At 36.4% G+C, this 23,055-nt stretch overlaps 1 protein-coding gene across 5 annotated transcripts in view; it reads left to right on the top strand.

Annotated features, from left to right (window-relative positions):
* KLF12 (KLF transcription factor 12) overlaps positions 1 to 23,055 on the top strand; it is a 445,357-nt gene that overhangs the window by 162,746 nt on the left and 259,556 nt on the right. For 4 of the 5 annotated variants that reach the window (XM_036893684.2, XM_057494511.1, XM_036893683.2 and 1 more), the window contains exon 3: positions 22,211 to 22,300. The exons of the other annotated variant lie outside the window; for it this stretch is intronic. In XM_036893684.2, coding sequence (XP_036749579.1) covers positions 22,211 to 22,300 — 90 coding nt within the window. The remainder of the gene's footprint in view (positions 1 to 22,210; positions 22,301 to 23,055) is intronic. 5 annotated transcript variants of the gene reach the window in all.

Raw genomic sequence — 23,055 nt, 5'->3', positions numbered from 1 at the left:
CAAGGAAAAAAGATTCTGTGACCTCCATTGACTGCACATTTCAGAACTTCACAATCACACTTGTAAGTTCTTCCCAAAGCTCCTTCCTAATCCTTCCTCTTCAGTTAGTTTCTTTTCTCTGGCATTTTATTTTTTAACTTTCACTGGTTTTCCTCCCTTTAAAAAAGTTTCTCTTTATCAAAACAATATCTCCCCATTATGTATTCATTAGAGAAATATCAGAAAATGTAATAAAGAAGTCAGACAAGAAAAGTAAAGCTACCATCATTTTAATTACACTCAAAAATAATGAGATAATTTCCTATGTGTCATTTGTATTTTGATTTTTATACTTAAGAATATATAGTACAAACCTGTTTATGTTGGAGTACATATTTCTGCGTCTTTTGCAATGACCCTGTAGTGTTTTATTGTATGGCTCTGATAATTTCTTAACTGCTATTGTTGACATTTGGGTTGCCACCAAGATTTAGTAATTACAAACAACAGATAAATAAATATTTCGCATCTTTAATTATTACCTTAGGATAAATTCCAAGAGTTAGAATTGCTAGAGTAAAAGGCATGTGCATTTTACGGCTTTTAATATTTTTTGCCAAATTGCCCTGCAGTGTACAGCCCCACCCACTAGAGTATGAGAGTGGCCGACTTCTAATTAATTTACACTGCAGCTGCATTGCAAGAACTTGGAAAAGAGAGCTCACTGGCATGAGGTGGTCATTTCTTAGCTTAAAGAACATGTTGTAAAGAGCATCCTTTTCCTCTTCTGAGATTCGTGTCATCTCATGCCTTTTGGTTAGAGGTGGGAAATTTTATGTATTTATTCTTTTCTGAAAAGGAAACGTGAAGAGTGAAAAACGGAAGGAGTTTTGTAGCAGTGTGCAACTGTGTGCATGAATGTTCTCTGCATTTCGTACCTAGTGATATTGAATCAGCCTCCACAGGTGTTCCTTTGTGGGTTGTGTGCAGTGAGACCATAAACAGCCATGTAGATGCAAGTGCACCATCTTGAATGGGTGGCAACAGCATTTTCATCTCTCCCATCCTGGTGTGCAAACCTGGAGTCTCCCTCTGTATAGGATTGTACAGAGGTAATTAGAGACTAGAAGCCCTGTATATATTAGGTCAAAAAATGAGGCTGATACAATTTCTCAATTTTATGGAATAATGAAGAAATGGGCCATCAAAGTAAATTGTGCTATAATATAATATTTCTTATGAAGACTTGATTAAAATACTTTCCCTTGAAGAGTCTTTAATCTGAAGTAAATATGTGAGAAATTTTTTGCCTTAGGAAAATGCACTTTAATGATGGCAGCACTTACCTATTAATGCAGAAAGATATTGATGGCACTTTGATTCACAGCCCTGCTTTTTATTGTTGTTTGTTTGTAACCTAGACATGCTGAGGATATTTGAACCTAAGGCAAAGTCTTTCAACTGGTAAGGAACCAAGTCACAGTTGTGCCCCACGCATGGTTACTGGTGTGCCTGAAGTATTCATCCCTTGAGCCTTTGGGAATCTGTGCCAAGGCCTACCTTGTCTGATTACCCCACTCTTCAGTAGCCATCATACCTCTTCTGCATGCCCCATAATGTAAAAAGAGTTGGCAAGTACTGCCCAAAGACCTCTTCTGACCTTTGGCCTCCTTGGAATATCACACTCTTGGTACAGATCAACATTAATGTCCCTGAGCATCTTTATACAGCCTCCTATAGATCACTCTGCTATCATTTTGGGAGAATTGTGAGGTCCAAAAAGTTTTGGAGTGTACACTAGAATCAGAGTTATCTAAGATTCTCATAGAGCAGTTCTGAAATTCAGGGGTAATTTGGCTATCTTCAATGTCCTTGGCCCTGGAAAAAGACCTAGCTAGGGTTCTATAAGCTATCCCATAAACAATGGGACATACAGAGATAATCAGTCATGGGTAAAAGCCATTAAAGTGCTTCCTGTTTCAGGGACCTTCTTATTACTATTGCTGTTGCTTTGCAGACTCTGTGTATCTTTGCATACTTGGCTGCAATTGATGTAGGTGAGAAAAAGTACTCAAACCTTCATTTCCTCTGAGAAGTTACACCATAGCACAGGGCACTTTCTCATTGTTCAAGTTTTGGATTGAAGATTTTGAGTGGTATAAACTTAGGAATTAGATATTTGTACCAGTACTTTAGGAAGGATCTGTCAGCTCTTTCAAGTTAGATTCACTCTTTGTTGTCTTCACTGGTGGTTAAATTAATTGTAAAAATAGGTCCATGAGTTGAGCCTCAGACACTGTTGTGCTTAGATTCCCCTTCCTAATCTCAGTGCTAGGATTTCCTGCCCTCTATCATTGAGGGATGGAATCTTTTTGCCAGTTCTCCTGGATGTTTGCACTCATCAATGAGGGAACTAGATTTTAGCATCAGAATGTACGTGGCTTCTTTATAAAAATATTATTGAATGACCCGTCTATGTTAGGAAAAGTACTGATAAGCCTTACTACCTAAAATTATTTTTTTAATGTTCTTTTAATGCACTCTAAAATTGGAAGCAGATTGAAAAGTTAAGGTTAGTCAAGGCGAAGTGCTGTGAGTGAAAACTTGTGGTTTTTCCATTAGACGTTTTTTCTGGGTATACAAATCGAAGTCATACTTAAAATAGATATGTATAAACACACGTACACATACATATATTTATGTCCTTCTGATATCTTCTGGCATAAAATGACTACTTTATTGCTTTATTTAATTGTATTTGATCTTATATATAACAAATACTCTTTGAATGACGATTTTCTTGACTGCTAGGAGAAAAATGATGAAATGCAGAATGATGTGTTTGCCCACGTTGCCTAGTATTTCACATTAATAAATAATCTCTTCTGTTGGTCTTAACAAAATGTTTGTAGTTAATGTAGGATAATAGTATAATATTTGAATCACTGTGATAAGCATGTTGAAATAAAATACTGTGCTGGACTAGTCTGCTTTTTAAAACTCTTGTGATAGTACCTTGCTACTTTTTAGTTTTATTGAGTTGGCAGTAGTGGTTTTATAGTTTTCTTGAAATGCCTTTGTCTCGTTTTGGTAATATGATAAAACTGGCTTATATAATGTGGAAGTGTTACTTCTGCTTCTATCTTCTGGAAGAAATAGTAGAGAATTGGTATAATTTCTGTTAATGTTTGGTATAATTCACCAGTGAACTCACCTGGGCCTGATGCATTTTGGAAGGGTATTAATTGTTGACTCAATTTCTTTAATAGATATAAGCCATTAAAATGGTCTGTTTCTTCTAATGTGGGTTTTGGTAAATTTTATCTTTCATGGTGTTGGTCCATGTCATCTAGGTTGTCAAATTTATGTAGAGTTGTTCATAATATTCTTATCTTTTACATCCATGGGATCTACAATGATGCCCCCTCCTTCATTTCTGGTATTATTGATTTTTATCTTCTCTCTTTTTTCCTTGTTAGCCTGTCTGGAGGTTTATTGATTTATTGATCTTTTCAAAAGACCAGCTTTTAGTTTTGTTGATTTTTCTCTTTTGATTTCCTGTTTTTAATTTCCTTGATTTCTGCTCTAATTTTCTTTTCTTTTCTCTTGCTTACTTTGGATTTAATTTGCTTTTCTTTTTCTAGTTTCCAAAGATGGAATGTTAGGTTATTGATTTTGGTATTTCTTTTTTTATAGTAGTATATGCATTCAATGCTATAAATCTCCCTCTAAATACCTATTTTGCAGAATTCCATAAGCTTTGATAAGTTATATTTTTCTTTTCATTTAATTCAAAAACATTTTTAAATTTCTCTCGAGATTTCTCTTTTTACCCATTTGTTGTTTGGTAGTGTGTTTATCTCCAAGTATTTTGGAATTTTCGATCTGTCTTTTTGTTACTTATTTCTAGTTTAGTTCCAGTGTGGTCTAGAACAGACATTGTATAATTTCTATTCTTTTAAATTAATTAAGGTATGTATTATGTGGTCTGTCTTGGTAAATGTTCCCTGTTAGCTTGAAAAGAATGTGTTAACTGTTGTTGGATAAAGTAGGGTATAGATGTAAATAATATCTGGTTGATTGATGGTACTGTTGAATTTAACTGTGTCCTGATTGATACTCTGTCTGCTGGCTCTATCCATTTCTGATAGAGGGGTGTTGAAGTCTCCAGCTGTAATAGTGGATTCATTTATTTCTCCTTGAAGTTCTATCTCTGTTTTTGTCTTACATACATTCTGTTGTTAGACACGTACACATTATGGAGTGGCCTGTCTTCTTGGGGTATTGACCCTTTTATCATTATATAATGTCCCCTTTTATCCCTGATAACTTTCCTTGCTTTGAAGTCTGATCTGCTTAGAATAATATAGCTACTCTTGCTTTCTTTTCATTAGTGTTAGTATGGCATATCCTTCTCCATCCTTTTACTTTCAACCTGTATGTGTCTGTATATTTTAACTGGGTTTCCTTTAGAATCATATAGTTGGATCTCAATTTTTGATCCACTCTGAAAGTCTCAGTTTTTTAATTGGTGTATTTAGATCATTAATATATAATTATATGTAGGTTGGATTAATAGCTATCATGTTTGTTACTATTTTCTATTTGTTGCCATTGTTCATTGGTCCCATTCCTGTTTTCCACACTTTTTCTACCTTTTATGGTTTTAAGTGACCTATTTGTTGTTGAGAAGTGTGTTTATCTTAATTTTAAGGAATTAAAATCATACAGTGTCTGCTTTAGACTACACTGAAAGTAAACTAGAAATAAGTAACAGAAAGACAGATGGAGAATTCCAAAATACTTGGAGATAACACACTTCTAAACAACTGGGTCAAAAGAGAAATCTCAAGATTATTAAGAAATCTCAAGGTTATTAATTCCCTTCTCTCCTTCCTTAGCAAATCAGTTATACTTCTTTTTAAACTTTTTTTTAGTGCTTTCCCTAGAGTTTGCAATACACATTTACAACTAATCCAAGTCCACTTTTTAACAACACTGTCATGTTTCATGGGTAGTGCAATACCTTATACTAACAAAATTCCTCCCCTGTTCTTGTATTAGCCCATCAGAGGCATTCTTCATTTCTTTTGCAGTGTTTTTGATTGCTAGCATTTCTTTTTGAGTCTTTTTTAGAATTTCCACTTCTCCACTTACATTATATATCTGTTCTGGCATGTTGTCTGCTTCTTTATAATTAAGGTTCTTAGCATATTAATCATAGTTTAAAAACTCCTGGTCTGATTATTTCAAAAGTTCTGCCACATCTGACTCTGGTTCTGATGTTTGTTAAGTCTCTTCAAACTGTTTTATTTTGCCTTTGAAATATGCCTTGTAATTTTTTTGGTGAAAGGTGGACATAATATACTGGATAAAATGAGCTATAGTAAGTAGGCTTTTAACAATGGTAAAGTGTAGGTAGGGAAGTGTTCCTTAGTTCTGTGGTTAGGTCTTGGTCTTTTGGAGAGCCTATCCCTCCTGACTGTGTACTTCACCAGCACTTCTCAGTCCCCCTCCACCCCACTTACATGGGATTGGGGCAGTAGAGGAGGCTGGAGTTGTGTATTTCCCTTCCTAAAGGTAGTTTAGGTGCCGGTAAGACCCCGGCAAGTTAAGCTCTGAGGTTCTCTTGAGGGCAGGCCTTATTAAAAAATAGGGCTCTGGCATATTTCAAATGCGAAACTTCCCCCTGGTGAACTAAGGGGATTTTTTATCAAATATTCAATGAAAGTAATGGCACAGATCCTGGGGATAAAACTTACAAAAGTGTGGGGACTTCTTATAACTGCATTCCCCTGGAGTTTTTAGCTTTCTGGCTTGTTCCATCCTGAGCCTCCAGTCATTCTTCAATTACAGTTAAGGTTTCTCTGTCCCCCGTACTGGTTCCCACAGAGGTTTTGGGTTCAGGGGTTTCTGTTTTTGTTTTTGTTCTGGCAAGTTGTAGTTTCTGCATCGTCTGTCTTTCCAGTTTGGGGAGTAGTAGTTTGCCTTCTGGCCTCATTTCTCTGATGGGTCTAACAAAAGTTGGGATTTTTGTTTATTCAGCTTTCACGTGTTGCTCAGATTGGTTGGTGACGTTAATCTTGTTACTGGGTGGACCAGAAAATGAATGTCCCAGAGATATTTTTAATTTTTCCAAAAATGCATTGCTGAGAACCCAGTTCTTTTCCTCATAACTCTCTAGGAATTTTCTCAGATAACAATTCCAATATTGTAATGTAATCAGAGAATGTGGTCTTAACAATGAAAGGCCCAGGGAAATGAGAGCTCTGCATAAAGGGCAGAAGAGTATAATTGTCTGTGGTTATTATAAAGATACTTTTTGCTTAAAAATCTGATAACTGTGAGTCTTTCTGCTTCTATACTTTTCCAGACAAGAACAGAAAAGGTTGATTTTCCCTAAGACTAAAATCTTTTAAAATACCCTTACTAGATACTCTTTGTAGTGGAAAAAAAAAAAAAAAAGAATTTGACCCATAGTTTCCTTTTGCAGGATGCCAAACTCTTAGCACAAGAAAATGGTATAATGTGTCCTCTTTGTATAGGACATAAAAATAGACTACAGCATTTGTCGGTAAGATAGCAATATATCACAGATTTCTGCATAATGAAAATATTTGCATACATCAGTTGATAGCCCACTTGAAGAAATACAACAGAATTTAATGCATCAATTGCAAATATAACTTAGACAATAAGTGCCTTTCAATCTTACCTACATACTGTTTAGATTTGTAGTAGTTAAATTTTAGCCATAACATGAATATGTGCATGCACATGTGCGTGTGTATGTGCACACTTTCCTGGTTAGAGAATTCATGTGACCCTTCTACGCTAAGAGTTAATCTGAATAAAAACTCTTGACTTCTCTCCTCCTTCACTTTCTCTCATCTGTTTTTCTTTTGGCCTGGTGGCTTTTTCTTACCACAGAATTTGTGCACCTGGGTACTTATTTTGATTATACAGATAGTATATGAAATTTATGAAAAGTGAGAAAACTTGCAAATGCAAAAATGAAAAATATCACTCCACGTCTTATTAGCTCCAGTTTGAATGTGTATCTGTTTAGCTTTCTCTCCCTTTACCCTCCCTTTCCCTTTTCTTTCTCTCTCTCTGTTAAAAGCTTTGTGTTTAAAGGTATGGAACATATTCTTCTATCATTTTTTTTTTTCACTTAGTTATGATCATTCATCTGTTTTAAGACAAAAAGCTACATATCACAAATTTAATGAGTAAATATTACTCAGTGGTATTTGTATGTCCCATGTCCACTCAGCTAGTTCTTTACTGTTTGTCACTTAGATTGATGCCTTCTGTTTTTTGAATACTATAAGCAGTATGGTGTAATACATACTGAAGTATGAGCTTGTTCAGTCATTTGCTAGAATAGCACTTGCTGTTCATTGAGTTCACCGGGGTGTTAGTAGGCTTTGATGTTGCTTATCCATTTGTGTGTCTCTAGCTTTTTCCAGAGTTGAGTAGGCTTTTAAGTTAATGTTTAAAGAAAGAAGTTACTTTTTTCAGTGTTTGAAGCTATTTTATGTACCAAAAGGTGGTGATGGTTTACAATGGTTTAATATTTAGGAATAAACCATGTATTTATGAGCAAGATAAACTTTACCATGCTTTGCTCTCTTAAAAATCTGGCAGAAGTATCTTTTGTTTTAAAGATAGGTTGTATCTGATATTGTGTTGAAAAATAATGCTCCTAAAGTAAATCTCTTTATAGTAAATTTAAATAACAGTATATGCTGATTGTATAATGTTTAAATATATTACATGATACATATTAATACTTTACATATAGAACATATAACCACATACATGTGTTATGTATAGCCACATATGTATGTAACTTATATAATACTTTAATTACTTTTTAAATCACTTTTAATCCTTATGTACTAACAGACTTTATAATTTTTCCTTTATCTGACTCTTCTTGTTTAAAATGCAGTCAAATTTTCTAAGGCTTCTTTGTGACCTTCAATTTTTTATTTTTTATTTTATTTTATTTTTTATTTTTTATTTTTATTTTTTATTGAAGGGTAGTTGACAACAGTATTGCATTACATTAGTTTCAGGTGTACAACACAGTGATTCAACATTTATATACATGATAATTCTAGGTACCAGGTATCACCATACCAAGTTGTTACAATATTTTGACTATATTCCTTATGCTATACATTACATCCCGATTACTTATTTATTTTACAATTGGAAGTGTGTTTAAATATATATATATATATATATATTTTGTGAGGGCATCTCTCATATTTATTGATCAAATAGTTGTTAACCACAATAAATTTCTGTATAGGGGGGTCAATGCTCAATGCACAATCATTAATCCACCCCAAGCCTAATTTTCGTCAGTCTCCAATCTTCTGATGCATAACGAACAAATTCTTACATGGAGTACAAATTCTTACATAGTGAATAAGTTACATGGTGAACAGTGCAAGGGCAGTCATCACAGAAGCTTTCGGTTTTGTTCATGCATTATGAACTATACACAGTCAGTTCAAGTATGACTATTCATTTGATTTTTAAACTTGATTTATATGTGGATACCACATTTCTCTATTATTATTTTAATAAAATGCTGAAGTGGTAGGTAGATACGAGATAAAGGTAGAACACAGAGTTTAGTGTTGTAAGAGAGCAAATGTAGATGATCAGGTGTGTGCCTGTAGACTATGTGTTAATCCGAGCTAGACGAGGGCAATAAACATCCATGTATGCAGAAGATTTCTCTCAGAACATGAGGGGGGAGGTTCTAAGCCTCACCTCTGCTGCTCCCCATTTTCTCACCAGATGGCCCCCTGCGACTGTGCCTGTCTTAGGTTGTTCCTCCCTTGAGGAATCTTACCCGTCTCTGGCTAACCAGTCATCTTCCGGGGCCATACAGGGAAATGTTAAGTTGGTAAGTGAGAGAGAAGCCTTATTGTTTGAAAAGGTTAGCTTTTTACTTCTTTGCATATTTATGCCCTGTGGCTTCTATGCCCAGCATTTGTCTTGAGGTGTCTTTACCACTTGGAAGAATTATGATACTCGGTAAATTCGACATGTGGCACGAGTTCTATTTAAAGGTTGTGATTAGGTAGGAAGAAGAAAAGCTATAGAAGTAGCAGGCAGAAGAAAACCTGGGAAGATTGATTATTTCTTTGACATATCTTCTTGTAGAGTAACTTCAGCATGGATAGGTTTTAAACTACTAATTAAATTGTGCACACACATTAACATAATAGGAATATAGTTACCTAACCAAAGCATACTTGTAATTACCAGCCATCTCCAGTGAAACCAAGAAAACCAGTTAGGCACCTTAGGCATTTGTGAAAACTTATCTATGATATGGTGGATATTGTCCGACTGAACTTAAACAGTCTGAGAGAATTCAGATAAACTAGAACAACCCATTCCTGGGGACTGTTCATATCCCGTATGTTCTTTTAATGATAAATAGTCTGTGGTTGTAAGATTTTGGAGTGCTACAATTTGCACTTCTCCTAATTCTTGGTTGAGTTCCAACAGTATAGATCCAGTCCAATTTTTGTTTTACTGTATGCACAGGCCAGCTTAGATATCTCCTTCATCATTCCCATGGCAAGTCCAGGAACTGGTGGGATGAGTGCATCTACACCTGTGACAGTGCGTGGATCTTTGTTGGAGTTTTTTTTTTTTTTTTTACTGATCATCTTCTGTCATGAGTCTTCCTGAGAGTGCTGATGTTGGAAGTTCTTTTTCATATCGTATCTTAGTTCATTTTCGGGGTAACCAAATTAGGCTTTGATCCTCTGTATAAGCACAAACAGACCCTTTGCCTACACTTTTATATGCCCTTTATATCATTGTGTAGAACTCATTAGAGGTCACCACATAGGAACTGCTTTTTTTTTTTTTTAATCATTAATCTACACTTACATGACGAATACTTTGTTTACTAGGCTCTCCCCTATACCATGTGACCTTCAATTTTGTGTGGCATCAGTGATCAGAGGTTTTCCTTCTGATGCTGAGGTTAAGTTAGTTTAGCCTTAGACCTAGTTAGGGGGGAAAATTCCTGTCTGTCCAACATGTCTCTGGCAGCAGGGTGGAGGAAGGTAGTAGGACCATCACTTATGGGACAAAGACTAATGGGAACTGAGAGGAAAGGCTGGCTGCCACTGGCCTAGGATGCTCATAAACATTTCATGTGAATTAGGAAAGGGAATGGTTCTAGCCTGAGAAACAGGGTTGATGATGATATCGTCATTTCTTGAGGGACCATTCATGAAGCATGGCCATACTTTTTTTGTTTTCTTTCATTCTTTCTTTTCTTTTTAGGGAATGTGGAGGTCAAAGATACTGAATTTGGTTTAGATTTGTAAGTTGTCCAGTGCCCACGGAATTGTCCAATTAGAGATGTCAGCCAGTCAGTTGAAATTTGTTCTGTATCCTGAGAGAAAGAGGTAAGGGTTGGAAATACAAATTGTGTCTAGCAATTAGTTTCTGAGCCCGGTTGGCTAGTAATATCATGTGCCTGTTTTTCAGTGGAGACATACTGAGATTATGGATGTGGCAATTCTTCATTTTATGGGACTGACTCCTGCCCTGAGGACTTTTAGCATCTCTGACCCCTGGGCACTAAAGGCAGTGGCACTCCTCCAATTTTGTGATATTGAAAACTTCTCACTCCCCGCCCCATCCCCACCCCTGCCCAGTTTCCAGGAGGTTTGGGTAGAGGGTAGAGGGAAGACCATGTACCTATACAGGTTGAGGTCTCCTGAAGTGATTAAAAAACAGCTTTAATGAAATGCATATATGTCATTTTAATTTTTCTAGTAGGTGCATCAAAAATAAAAAAGCAGCTAAAGTAACTTTAATAGTATATTGTATTTAACCCAACATAACTAACATCTTATTATTGAAACATGTAATCAATTACTAGTTAATGCACCATTCGATATTCTCTTTTTCATACTAAGTCTTCAAAATCTAGTGTGTGTTTTACATATAAAGGACATCTAAAATTAGATTAGTTGCATTTCATCTGCACAATAGCTGCATGTGCCTGGTGGCAACCTCGACAGCATAGGAGATAGTGTATCTGTTAGTGGAAGCGAATTTGTGGTTTACCTTTCCAGCCAATGAGCATGTTCTTCTAAAATGAATTCCTTTTTTATTCCTCTGAATTGTCAGGAAGATCCTCTAGAGACCTACTACCCCTCACATCTTTCAATTTTTTGTAGAAGGCGCTGTTCTTCCTGCTCTTCAGCAAAGATGTTGTTGCGATTTAATTTACCTAACCTCAGTCATTTTAATTTGTTCTTTTGGCCACTGAGCAGATGGAAGAACCACAAGCGTGTATAATTGAATTTTATATTATTTAAGAGAGAACAGTCCTAGCAACCTTAATAAAATACAAACAGGTTTATATTTCAGTTCATATTGTGAAATACTTAGTTCTTAATGGAGGCATCAGTCCTGGTTTCTATGAAGAAAAGCAAAATATAAAATGTTACCCTGAAAATCAGATGTACAGCCAAGAATGAAACTCTGCCTCCTAGCTACTTGTTGAAAGTTGGGTCACCATATTCATTTGGATCATTACAGTTTCTTACACTAGGGATTTTTGAAGTTACTTTGGTGGATTCTCACTGGCCATGTCTCACAGTGGGTCAGGAGAGTGCCCATGAGTTGCTGTGTTGATACTAAATCCCCGCAGGTTACTTTCAAGTCCCGTAGTTTGAAGTAACAAGCAAATTGACAGCTCCTTTCTGGAATCTTTGCACTTGGTTAGTGTGAAAATCTGGATATGCAGAGAGGAGAGAAGGAATTCAAACAAAATAATAAAGCATTTTATAAAATGTCACTGATTTACCAGCAGGTGTCTACTAAAGTAAACTATAAATATTGTTTCTATCAGGTATAATTTTCTTTTAATACTGAGGTAGCATTTCTAATAATGGATAATAGAATTCGGCATCCAATTAGGATTCTTTCCTAATGAGGAAAGAATGTCAGCAATTATGAAACTGCTTCATAAATGGGGGTAACCTTCCTCCCCCTCTTTGCACCCCCTCCCCTTGACATTTGGCAATTTCTGAGGGCATTTTATTGTCACAGCTGCAGGATGTGGGTGTGTTCCTGGGATCTGGTGGTAGACAGCAGGCATGCTGCTGAGCATCGTGCAGCCCAGAGGACAACACGACAGCATGACAGCAAAGGATTACCTGATCTAAATGTCTGTATTGCAGATGTTCAAAGGTCCTAGACTGAGACAATATTGAGTTATGTCAGTGGATTTTCTAAACAGGACATATTTACCTATGAGTAAACATTTATTTTAGCCATATTCAGTATCAAGTAGCACAAAAGGTAATAGAAACTTCCTGGCTACAGTAAGTTACACAGGTTCAAAATTATACTGTTTCTATTTTTATGGGGCTGGTTTATTAAGAGGCTGGCAGGAAGTAACAAGGCCTGGGTAAAATGGTGTGCAGTTGTATAATTCCCTAATAAAAAAAAGTGTACTCCAGATTTCTGTTGAAAGAATTTTGTTTCTTTTCTGACTTTCTTTGTGTTACATTTTAGAATTGAGAAGTACTCATAAAATGGGGAGAAAGAGCCTTGGATTCAATTTATTTACATATGCTCATGCATGCACGCACATGCGTATCCTGTAGAAATACTAAGGAGGGCTAAGGATGGTTGATGAAATGAAATGTAAATATAGGGAAGGACACTCAGATGACAGCAGCATGGATTATGGCCTGGAAGTGTTAATATCACTGGCTTCATATTACTCTAAGTACAGGCAAATTTTAAACTTCTAGCCACTTGGATTTCTATGTAATAGTTCTTTTGTTTTCCTCAAATAATTTCTCAGATTTTTCCATAGCTCAAATTACAGCCCACTCCGTAGGTCTCTTCTCTAAGGAACATGTAAGTGAAATATGTTGTAGTAGTAAGTCTCTTTCTTTAAAACAGTGCATTCCTAGACAATCGAGTGAAAGAGAACCATAAGTAAAGGCTTTTTGGCAGTGCATCAAATAGTATTTGATTGCTGGGAAGAGCCAGCAGACACTTGATGGTTCTTTCTAGTAAGAGAATATTTAACGTCCTCACTGGGCTGTCCAAGGATGGGCAAGTTTTTTCCCTATAATTGGGTACATCCTCACAGTTTTAAAGAGACAAAACAGTTCATTGTTGCCATTCATCATGAGAAGCATATTACTTGTCTAAGTCAGTCTTCCATCAATTCCTGTTTACAGTATGTTTAGCAAATCTACCACTTCCATTCTACTTAAATAAAAGTTCATATAGAGAATCTAACACATGAAACTGAGTGGGTTCTGCAAAGAGTCAAACAAAAATAAGATTAGGACATACATTCATAAAAGCGCATTTGGGAAGAATGGTAAAATAGTGTTACTACTACTAAAATTATTATTAACGTAAAAGACTTGTAACATACTAATGTACTTCAGATAGCTCATGGAATCCTTAAAACAATTCTGTGAAGCAGAAAGTTATTTGCATTTGATAGTAAAAAGCAAACAGAAACCATGGGAAGGTGATAACAGCAAGTGGGTTCCCTGTTCAGTGGGTCCATGATCCGGGCAATATTCTGTTCTAACTTACACTTCCAGCCAATTATGAAAGTGTGCAAAGGCAAGCGTAGACATGACAGATAGAATGCTTTTAAAAAGGAGAAAGGTAAGGTAGTCAGAATTTTGAACATCTGCAATACAGACATTTTTGAACATCTGCAATACAGACATTTAGATCAGGTAATCCTTTGCTGTCGTGCTGTCGTATTGGAGAAAAAATGAAAGTAGCTTTATGTACATGGGCAGTGTACCAGCATTGCCAGTGAAACTATCAACTTAGTACAGAATTCAGATCACACATACAGTTTTAATTATTTCAACTGAAGACATAGTTTGGGGAACCTGGAAATATCACAGCTAGAGGTGGATATACTGAGATAGATTACATTTTGGGTCAAGCCTGTGCCTTTGGCTGGTTGGCAGCCAAATAGTAATGTCTTCTTGGACTGTGTTCCCAGGAGCCAGCATGCTGGGGGAGGAAAAGGGGGAAAGGCATGGCCATTCTGTGCTGTGACTTACTAATGTTGATATAATCTTTTAATAGCAATTACTTTTGTTACACTTTTTGACGACACGGCCAACTTTACATAGTGCTTTTACATGCTTTAACCTTCCTTCTTGGATGAAATAAATTGTAAAGTTCATTTTTCTACCTCTACTTTTTTTTAGCACATACATTAAAAACTAACATCATGCCCAGGGTTTTCAAAGAATAAATATTACTATATTTGTTACATAATGTTAATTAAGTAAATGTTTAAAGTATAAGATGAGAAGTGAATAAATACAGATTCTTAGAGAAAAAGACAAAAACTAGTTGACTTGTTTAGAATTAACTTAAGGCTGGCCTTTCTCTTTTTTTTTATGAAAATAGTCATGATTTTAAAAAATTAACTTAGATTTCCAGTTCTCCTCAAAATTCCTGTACTTATTTCCAACTCTTCAGTACTATTTCTTCAGGCTGTGCGGGCACAGATCCTCAACAGCCCGTGTTTTAATAAGACAATCCATTTTGGATTTGATAAGGAGCCACTTGACATCACCATAGACAAGGAAAGGTGGAAATATAGGTCAATAGTCATTTCCTTTGTTTTCTACAGAAAAATAAATGACTTAATACTTGATAGTAATCTTCATTTTCTCTAGACACAGAGGACCAATGATATTATTTCATCACATATTCTTTTCAGTGTCCTACATGGTTTTTCATTACTATCCACACGATTTTTATAAGGGGAAATGGCCATTGAATATGTTAATGTACAGTACTCTTAAACGTGTACTTTGGGAAATATCTCTTCTAGGTTAAGTCTTGATAACCATGGAAAGTCTGAAAAAGTGGTAAATCTGGGAGACAATAGTAGAAGCAGAATTAATTCTTGTCTTGAACATGTAGCTAATAAGATGACTCACTTATATAGCATTGTTTTTTGTTTTTGTGTTTGTTTTTGTTTTGCTTTATTTCAACCAAACCTGTGTTTCCAAGTTTGGATAAATTTGACTTTGTTAGTACCTATTAGAAGATTTGAACTTATTCAACATAAGAGAAATCTTCCTCTGGATATAAGAGATCCTGAGTAAGCAAAAAATTATTGAAATGTAACGCACTGGGTAACTGATCAGAGGGACATTGGATAAACGGTCAGATGTACCTGCTGTCGGGCAGGGTAAGGACTTCAGAATGTCCATAATACCGACTCCCTTCATTGTATCTGCCATCAGCCTGCCTTTGCCTCACTGTTCCCATGTGACCTCTGGTTCACATACGAGCCTTTTGTTACAACAGAAACCCAAAGCACACTAACTAGGGTGCCTTGGACAGCCCTGGGTTGGTACACCTTTGCAGCCAAGGTCAGAGTACCTGGCCAGTAAGGATCTGTATTCCTGTGGCCATAGAAAATAGATACTAGCCCCAGAGTTAGACAGCCTGCCATCTTCATAATCTGGGACAGATGACTTAATCTCTCTGAACCTGAATTTTCTTATCTAAAATGGACATAGTAGCAAAAGGATTTGGGGGGACTGAATGACTAGAATGAAACTCTATAAAGCTTTCTCTCTTTTGTTCACTGATGTATCCTAAATAACTGGAAAGCTTCTGATACTCAGTATTTTTTAAAGGAATGATATAACACGTGTAAAGCACATGAAACAATACCTGGGACATAAGTGCTCAGTAAATGGTAGTTATTGTTGTTATAGTTGTTAATACTATTTATTTTTTAAAATTATGGGGCCCTGTCATCATACTGTGACTGTATTGCAAGTGTACTTTGTCTGTATGTGAGGCCCCTCTGCTGGTCTGGACCTTCTGTGCAGGTACCCAGTGCTTGATTTCTGTGTCCACGTGTGTGCCCAGGAAGGGGGTCCCTGGAGGCATGGGCCGGGGTGCATGGATTGCGTTCTGATTCCTGTCTGCTTCTGTTCCCTCACCCTGGCCTCTGCTGGGCTAGGCCCTCAGAATTATTTTCTGCTAGTCTTGTTTCCTGGGGGAGAATCTTGTTTCTGGCTTCATTTTCCAGGACTGAACTCACTTTTCTCTCTTTTCTGTTCTTGTTCTTAGATATAATTGACTATTAGCTTCAAATATTTAACACAGCGGTTCAATATTTGTATATTTTGTGAAATGATCACCACAGTAGGTCTGGTTAGCATCCATCACTATACATAAACTTTTTTTTTCTTATGGTAAGGAATTTTAAGATCCATTCTCTCAGCAGCCTTCACATATACACACAGTATTAGTTGTCACTGCCATGCTCTGTATTACATCCTGATGATTCACTCATCTTATAACTGCACATTCATACCTTTTGCCACCTTAACCAGCTACCTTCCCATCCCACACCCCCTGGCTGCCACCAGTCTGTTCTCTGTAACTATAAGCTCATTTTCCTGTTCTTTTGTTTTTGTTTTTTTAAAGACTCCATATATAAGTGAGGTAATATGGTATTTATTTTTATTTGACTGACTTTATGTAGCATAGTGTATAGTGTTCGCAGGGGCCATCCATGTTGTTTCAGAAGCAAGCTTTCCTTCTTTTTAATGGCTGTAGAATTCTCTTGTCTTTACATGACATTAAGACCATTTATTTGTCAGCCTATTCTGAGGCCCCAGCGCCTGTTCCCATGTGTCAGCTCTCCCCCTGGAAGGCCTGCACCTGCCCAGGTGGGCTGAAGTATTGCCCTCCCTCTCTAGGGTCTCCAGTCTCCAGCTTCCCCTCTTACCTCCCATAGTACCTTATGGTTCAAGAACATGGTGCCAGTAGAATGAGATGTCTGGCACAGCAGAGGCCCCCACTGAATGTGGGGAGATGCGCAACCCCCAGGTGTGTGTGGCTCTTCAGAATATGCATGAGAAAAATAATATATTCTATTACAATTTTTATTAGTGGAAAGTGTTGTTCAGAAGCTCACTTTCTAAAATGTTAGTGTAAACCATACATAGTTGTAGTAAGTTCACACTTTACCAACATGGGAAACAGAATAATCCTTGCTATCAGGAAAATATAATTTGCTGCACTGCACAGAGAGGTTTATGGTTCTTATGAAAACATTCCATGTTTCCATGTGAGGTACTTCGGGAAGGATTTTGTTTTTAATACTGAAGACATTTAAGAAATGTTTCAGAATAATATATGGATGGATCATTGTGACCCACTGAAAGGAGTTTAACTTGAGAGTCCCAATAGGTCTACAATTTGACTTTTAGTTTTGCCAATAAAATATGATCATCAGCGTGATATCTCCTCTCCTGTGCTGCAAAGTAATGAAAGATGAAAGGCTGGGCTAGACTGGCGAAGTTATATTTGAACTGATGTTTATTTTGTACCATTGGGATACTGTGATTATGCATACACCTTCTACAAAATTGACTTACCAGTGTGACGATATGTGAACTTAGAAAAATATGCTTTTACACTTAATCTAAGTAATTATAAATTAAATGTGATTACAAATGTATCTCTTGAGTAGAAGATGAAACTCCTGTATCATCCAAGTACAAGAAACCATTGTGAAATAATGAACCACCAAGGATATGAATATTTTCAAAACATTGGGTAGCAGATAAGATTACCATAGATTTTAATGGATGTTGAAATCAGGATGGGACTGACTTGCTAAATTATTTATGAGATGTTTCTAGGGTAGGAATGTATAATTTCATCAAGCCAAGACCATATGTTGAAAGTTTGATTTAAAGGAAAAAAAAAAAGTGAAATAGCTTTGAAACCGGGGACTTATTTGACCTCTTACTGTTATTCCCAAAACTGGTGGTACTCACCAGTGACCAGAAGTTGCACATTCGGTTCAGTGACTAAATCAGCTCAGCCCTGAGAGGAGCCATTAACTGAGATCCAGAGCTCCTCTGTCGGGGCCATCAACAAGGCACTCCTGTTTTTTCCCATTTGAGTGTAGGGAGAGAGGGAGATAGTATAGCGGGTAGGAGCTCAGACTCATTTGTTAGGAACAAGCCATACCACTTACCTGTGACCTTGGGCAGTCTCACCTCCTTGTGTCTCAGCTGCCTCATCTTCAGGTTAATGTAGCATCATCCTCTTGGGTCGCTATAGTAAGGACTGAGTATCTCTTAGCACAGGGTCTAGTTCACAGTCACTGTACAAATATTAGGTGTTATTATTATGTTCGTTACCAAGGTAATACTGAAATGAGCGCTGGTTTCTGTGACTGTATGAATCATTGCAAAGCAGTAGCTAATTGGAACTGTTGGCCAAACATAATCCTCACCTGGTAGGTTTGTTGATCCTTGCCTGTAAAGAGCAGGGGACTTCACTGATTCTCTTGCATTTCAGCGCAAGTTTTAGGGCTGGGATAAAACATGTATTTAAAAATAGATTTTTTTCCAAAGAAATGACCTATTGGTTGGACTGGCATATCTGCGGTAAGTGCTTAAAAAATTGTTATAAAGTTAGACGTGAGTCAAGAAAGGGAAGAGGCTGACTTCTCTAAGAAGCGTTTTTTAGGCAGAAGCCCAATTTCCTTATACTCTGATTCTTTTGCTCTTTGTGTAGGAAAAAGTACTGAAAGGGCAATAGTTTTAAAGTATAAATCTTTTAAGAATCTTCTATGAAAGTGCCTTAATCAGCTAGGTGCAGTGAATCATCAGTCGCTACTCATCTGTCCCTTACATCACTGTTAATATAGCCCAGCCATGGGTGGGGCCGATTCATCTTTCTCATCACCTGTAGCCAAACGTGAAGCTTTAAGATGAATACATGTTTAGGTGAATATGTCTTGAACCTCAAGAAATCAAAACAAATAACATTAGATATTTTTGGCTTATAGAAGGAAACCTTGTGTAAAATTAGTTCTGTTGAATAATGACTGGCTGGCTCTTTATTGACTCCAGTTGTGCAAACTGGCTGACCCACAGTCAGGGAGAGGAGAGAAAAAGATGTGCTTGGTGGGAGTAGGAGGACAGATTGTAGTGGTTGATCTGGAAAGTTACCCCCATTTTATTTTTCTCTGAGATATGATTATTGAGCATCAGTCCCTTTCCTTCCTGCACATTCCATTCAAATTATTTTTAGATGTTAGGATCAGTGATGGTTGTGATTATACGGCTTTGACTAGGAGAGCTACTATCAGCTGGACTACTGTGTTGCCCTATCTTATTTGGCAAATGGGAATATCCAGCATACCATTCTCATTCAGTACCTGTAGAATTGGTCAATAGCCAGCTGATAAATGTGATGGTAACTTTTGTTTCAGTGAATAAAGCTTAACTCATAGGAAACAAGCAGTGTAGGTGTGTGTGTGAGACTAAGTGTGTATGCATATATACATATATACATAAGTGATGATTTAGGGTTGCATATCAAAATGGCTGTTACAACATACATAAAGAGTTCCATGTTACTAAAATTGATGATTGTGTCATTTTATTTACCTCTTGGGAATCAGTTGAGCTATTGATGCACAGCAAATGTGTTTTGATTAAGATCATGGCAAGATTTGTTGGACAGCAATTTCAAATTATTGGAGTTTATTACATATTTAAAGTCAACTGAGATTGTATGTATCTGATTTTTAGCTTGGAGATTAATCTATTGGTATTTTGTTCCAAGGACTATATCCTCAATGAGTACAATTACCATGTGCTCTATACAAACCATGCACCTTCCTGGATAATCTGGAATACGGTGTAATGTTCAGTACTTATGTTTATGCTAAAACAGGGTTAGAATCATGAATGCAAAGATTAACATGCTGCATATATATTCACAATATAACTTTCAGGCATATGTACAGATTGAATCTATACTATTTTTAAGAGTTTAATAGTTGAGGATTGGTTCTTTAGCTGTGAACATTGTTATTTGTGATGTTTATTTTGGTTGTGGCTGCAGATGATGCTAGAAAATCATGAAAAGAGAAGTATTTCCAGGGAAAACTTAGTTTCTTAAAAAATTTTTGAAAACATGTTTTATTTTTTCACTTTCACATGAAACTAAAATGTACATTGTCTTTACACATGTAGAATTATTCAAGAATAACAGTTTAAAAATTATGAAAACACAGTGATATTTAAATGTGCTAAGTGGAACATGGACCCAGTCAGGTTTTTATGATTTATCAATTTTTAACTTCAGAGACTCTGGTTAGCTTGCATTTTTTAAACTAATGAGTTTATCACCACCAGTGAGGAGAATGGTTAAACTATATCAGCTGTAAATTGGTACAAAGCAGTAAAAGGGACATTAGCCTCTAATCAGATTCTAACAGTTCATTAAACCTGCCTTTCCAGAATCTCGCTCTGTCTTCTCCCCTCTTTTGCAAGGCATCTTCTTCCCTTTTTGTCTGGGCAAGACCTCCTCCGGGGTGGGAAGCAATATCAACTCATCGTTCATTGTCTACCAACCGCACAGCCTACGGGTGCTTTGTTAGGCTAGATTCCTGGCTGCTTGGAAAGGCAGGGCAGTTGAAGGCTGGCTGGCTGCAGGAAGGCTTTCCTGAGACTGGGTGGTGCCAGCCAAGCTAGCTACTTCCAGCCACGGAAGCTAGTGACACATGAGGGTTTGAGATCCATGCCTGATGTGTAAACAACCCATCAGCCTCCATGAAAGGATTTTAAGCTTGGAACAAATTAACTGAGCTTGTCAGGAATACCACGGTTCCTTCTGCTGTAGACTATTAGGAAGCAAAGTCCCTAAAAAAATGGACAAGTCAGAAGCAAAATTTTTTTTCAAATGTATCTTGCCAGTTTTAACAACGTTGTACATTTCTAAGAAAAGAACATGACAGCTTTGCTCCTTCTTTTTATTACCTAGTAGACGAGGTAGCATGGAATTTTTAAGTGCTCATTAGTTAACTCTAGAGTAAATTTGCTTTTTCTTGTTGTTCATTTCTCAGAGTAAATATTTCTGATAAAAGGCCCTACAGATTTTATTTCTTAAAGGATTTTTCTTAAACAAAAAGGAGAGTCAAGAAATGGGGGAAATAATTCGAGCTTCACTATGCTGCACTCTGTTGGTATTATTCAGTAATAAAATCATTTAATTTATGATTTGTTGAAGTGGGTTACCTATTTGTAGAAAAGCAACTATATGAAAGAAGATAATCTGAAGGTTTAAAAATGGTATTAACCTTTGTCACCATGTAGGCAAAATATTTAGAAACAGATCTCTTTTTATGTTAATAAGACCAGTGTCACGTGGTTACATTCTATAACTGAGCAAAAAGAACCATTCTAAAAACTCAGTCAAATTTAGCAATTTCCTTTTCTTAGTTTATTCAGTATATGAGGGTAAAGTTGGCATTCTAAACATGTTTTAAAACATGAGCCTGGTTTGGGCCTTAAGCACTGATATGTGGCTTTCTGATTCCTGCCATAGGTTGTTAATGTCAGAAAATCCCCAAAGCAGTGAAATTAGTAAAAAAAAATAACCTTGATTTAATGTTTCACTGAATTTTTGAAATTCTACTGATCCTCAATGGAAGTAAAATTTTCCTTTCAAGAAGTGGTAAATTGAGCCAAACATAATACCAGAACAGAAAAGAAATTGTTATTTATTTTTTGGTTATGACTTCAGCTGAAGAATTCACTCTTAATCCAGGACTTGTGTTATTTTTAAAGGAAATGTTTGAGGGTTGATATGTAGAAATTTTCATTTGATCAGAATTGCCATGCTGCCAAAATTCAGTGTGTCTAGGATGATATTATCTTATTTTTAAAATTACTTAGACTTTGTCAGAGACATGAGAGTATATAAATTATTTTATCTCTTTTCTCCTTTATGAATTTCTGTACACAGTACAACCTCCAGAACTAAGGAAGAAAGAAGCTTGACTTCTATTTCCTTCTACTGTTGCAAAAGTGTGATGATGAATTGTTCCAGCCCCATATAAATTAATGTAAGGTTTCCTTTCTCCGGTTTATTACAGTCTGACCTCTAACCCAGAGGTCAGAGAATCAGACTGATTAATTCAAGTTCTTGGTCATTATTTCAAATGAAAGTGCAGAATGGGGGGAATAACTGGTTGTGCTGCTATTAGACTTCATTGTTAAAAGATGAGGTTAGCAGGACTAAATGTATTACAATGAAGGAAGACTCCATGTCCTTTTTTTTGAGAGCTTTATAGCTGAATTTCTCTCTCTTTTATTCTCAGAATATCAACACCTTTGAGAACAGAATGTTAATGCTTGATGGGATGCCGGCAGTCAGAGTCAAAACAGAGCTTTTGGAATCTGAGCAAGGGGTAAGCGCAAGTTTCCAGTGACATCCTGGCCCCTTCTCTTTATGACAGTGGCAGTTATTTCCAAAATGTCCTGAGTTTGCATACACTTCTGATTTTTCACTTGCCTATGCTTTTCTCATGTGAGCAAAAAATCATCTGAGACCATGGTTGCGTCTCACCCATTTGCGAGATTTCTCAGTTATTCCCAACTTGGAAAAGATAACTTCCTGAAATTAGGAAGACACAGTGACTCATAAGAACCATATGGCTTTATTTAAATGGGTGAATGTTTTGAAAAGCTAATCAAAATCCAAAGCAAAGAAGTGTTAAAAAATAGGACGAAAATATGACCTCAGTGTCAAAATAACTTGGTTCTTTCTAAGTAAATTACAGAATACAGGCATGGTAATATTTCTGTTGTGCACTGAATGGATTTCTCTCTTGACATTTATGGTTAAGTCCCTTTTTAGTCCATGAAGACCAGAGGACAGCTGATGAAATTTAGGTCAGTGAGTTTGCAAAGTGCATAGTGGCAAAAGAACCTTTATTTAACAAAACGTACCTAAATTGATGCATTAATTTATGGCTACTGAAAATATAAGGATGTAAGAGCCACCAGGTAGATTTTTTTTAAAAAGGACATAGGTGATTGTATAATTGTGAACATTTATGGCTTCACTAGTTAAAATCATAATAAGCACAATGGGATTGCTTGCAGCATTGACCATGTTCTGTATTTAAGGGAAAAATCCCTGCTCGTGTGCCTGCATGTATCT

The sequence above is a fragment of the Manis pentadactyla genome, chromosome 17 (assembly GCF_030020395.1).
Source record: "Manis pentadactyla isolate mManPen7 chromosome 17, mManPen7.hap1, whole genome shotgun sequence".
Taxonomy (NCBI): Eukaryota; Metazoa; Chordata; class Mammalia; order Pholidota; family Manidae; genus Manis; species Manis pentadactyla.
This window is presented reverse-complemented; position numbering and strand designations above follow the sequence as displayed.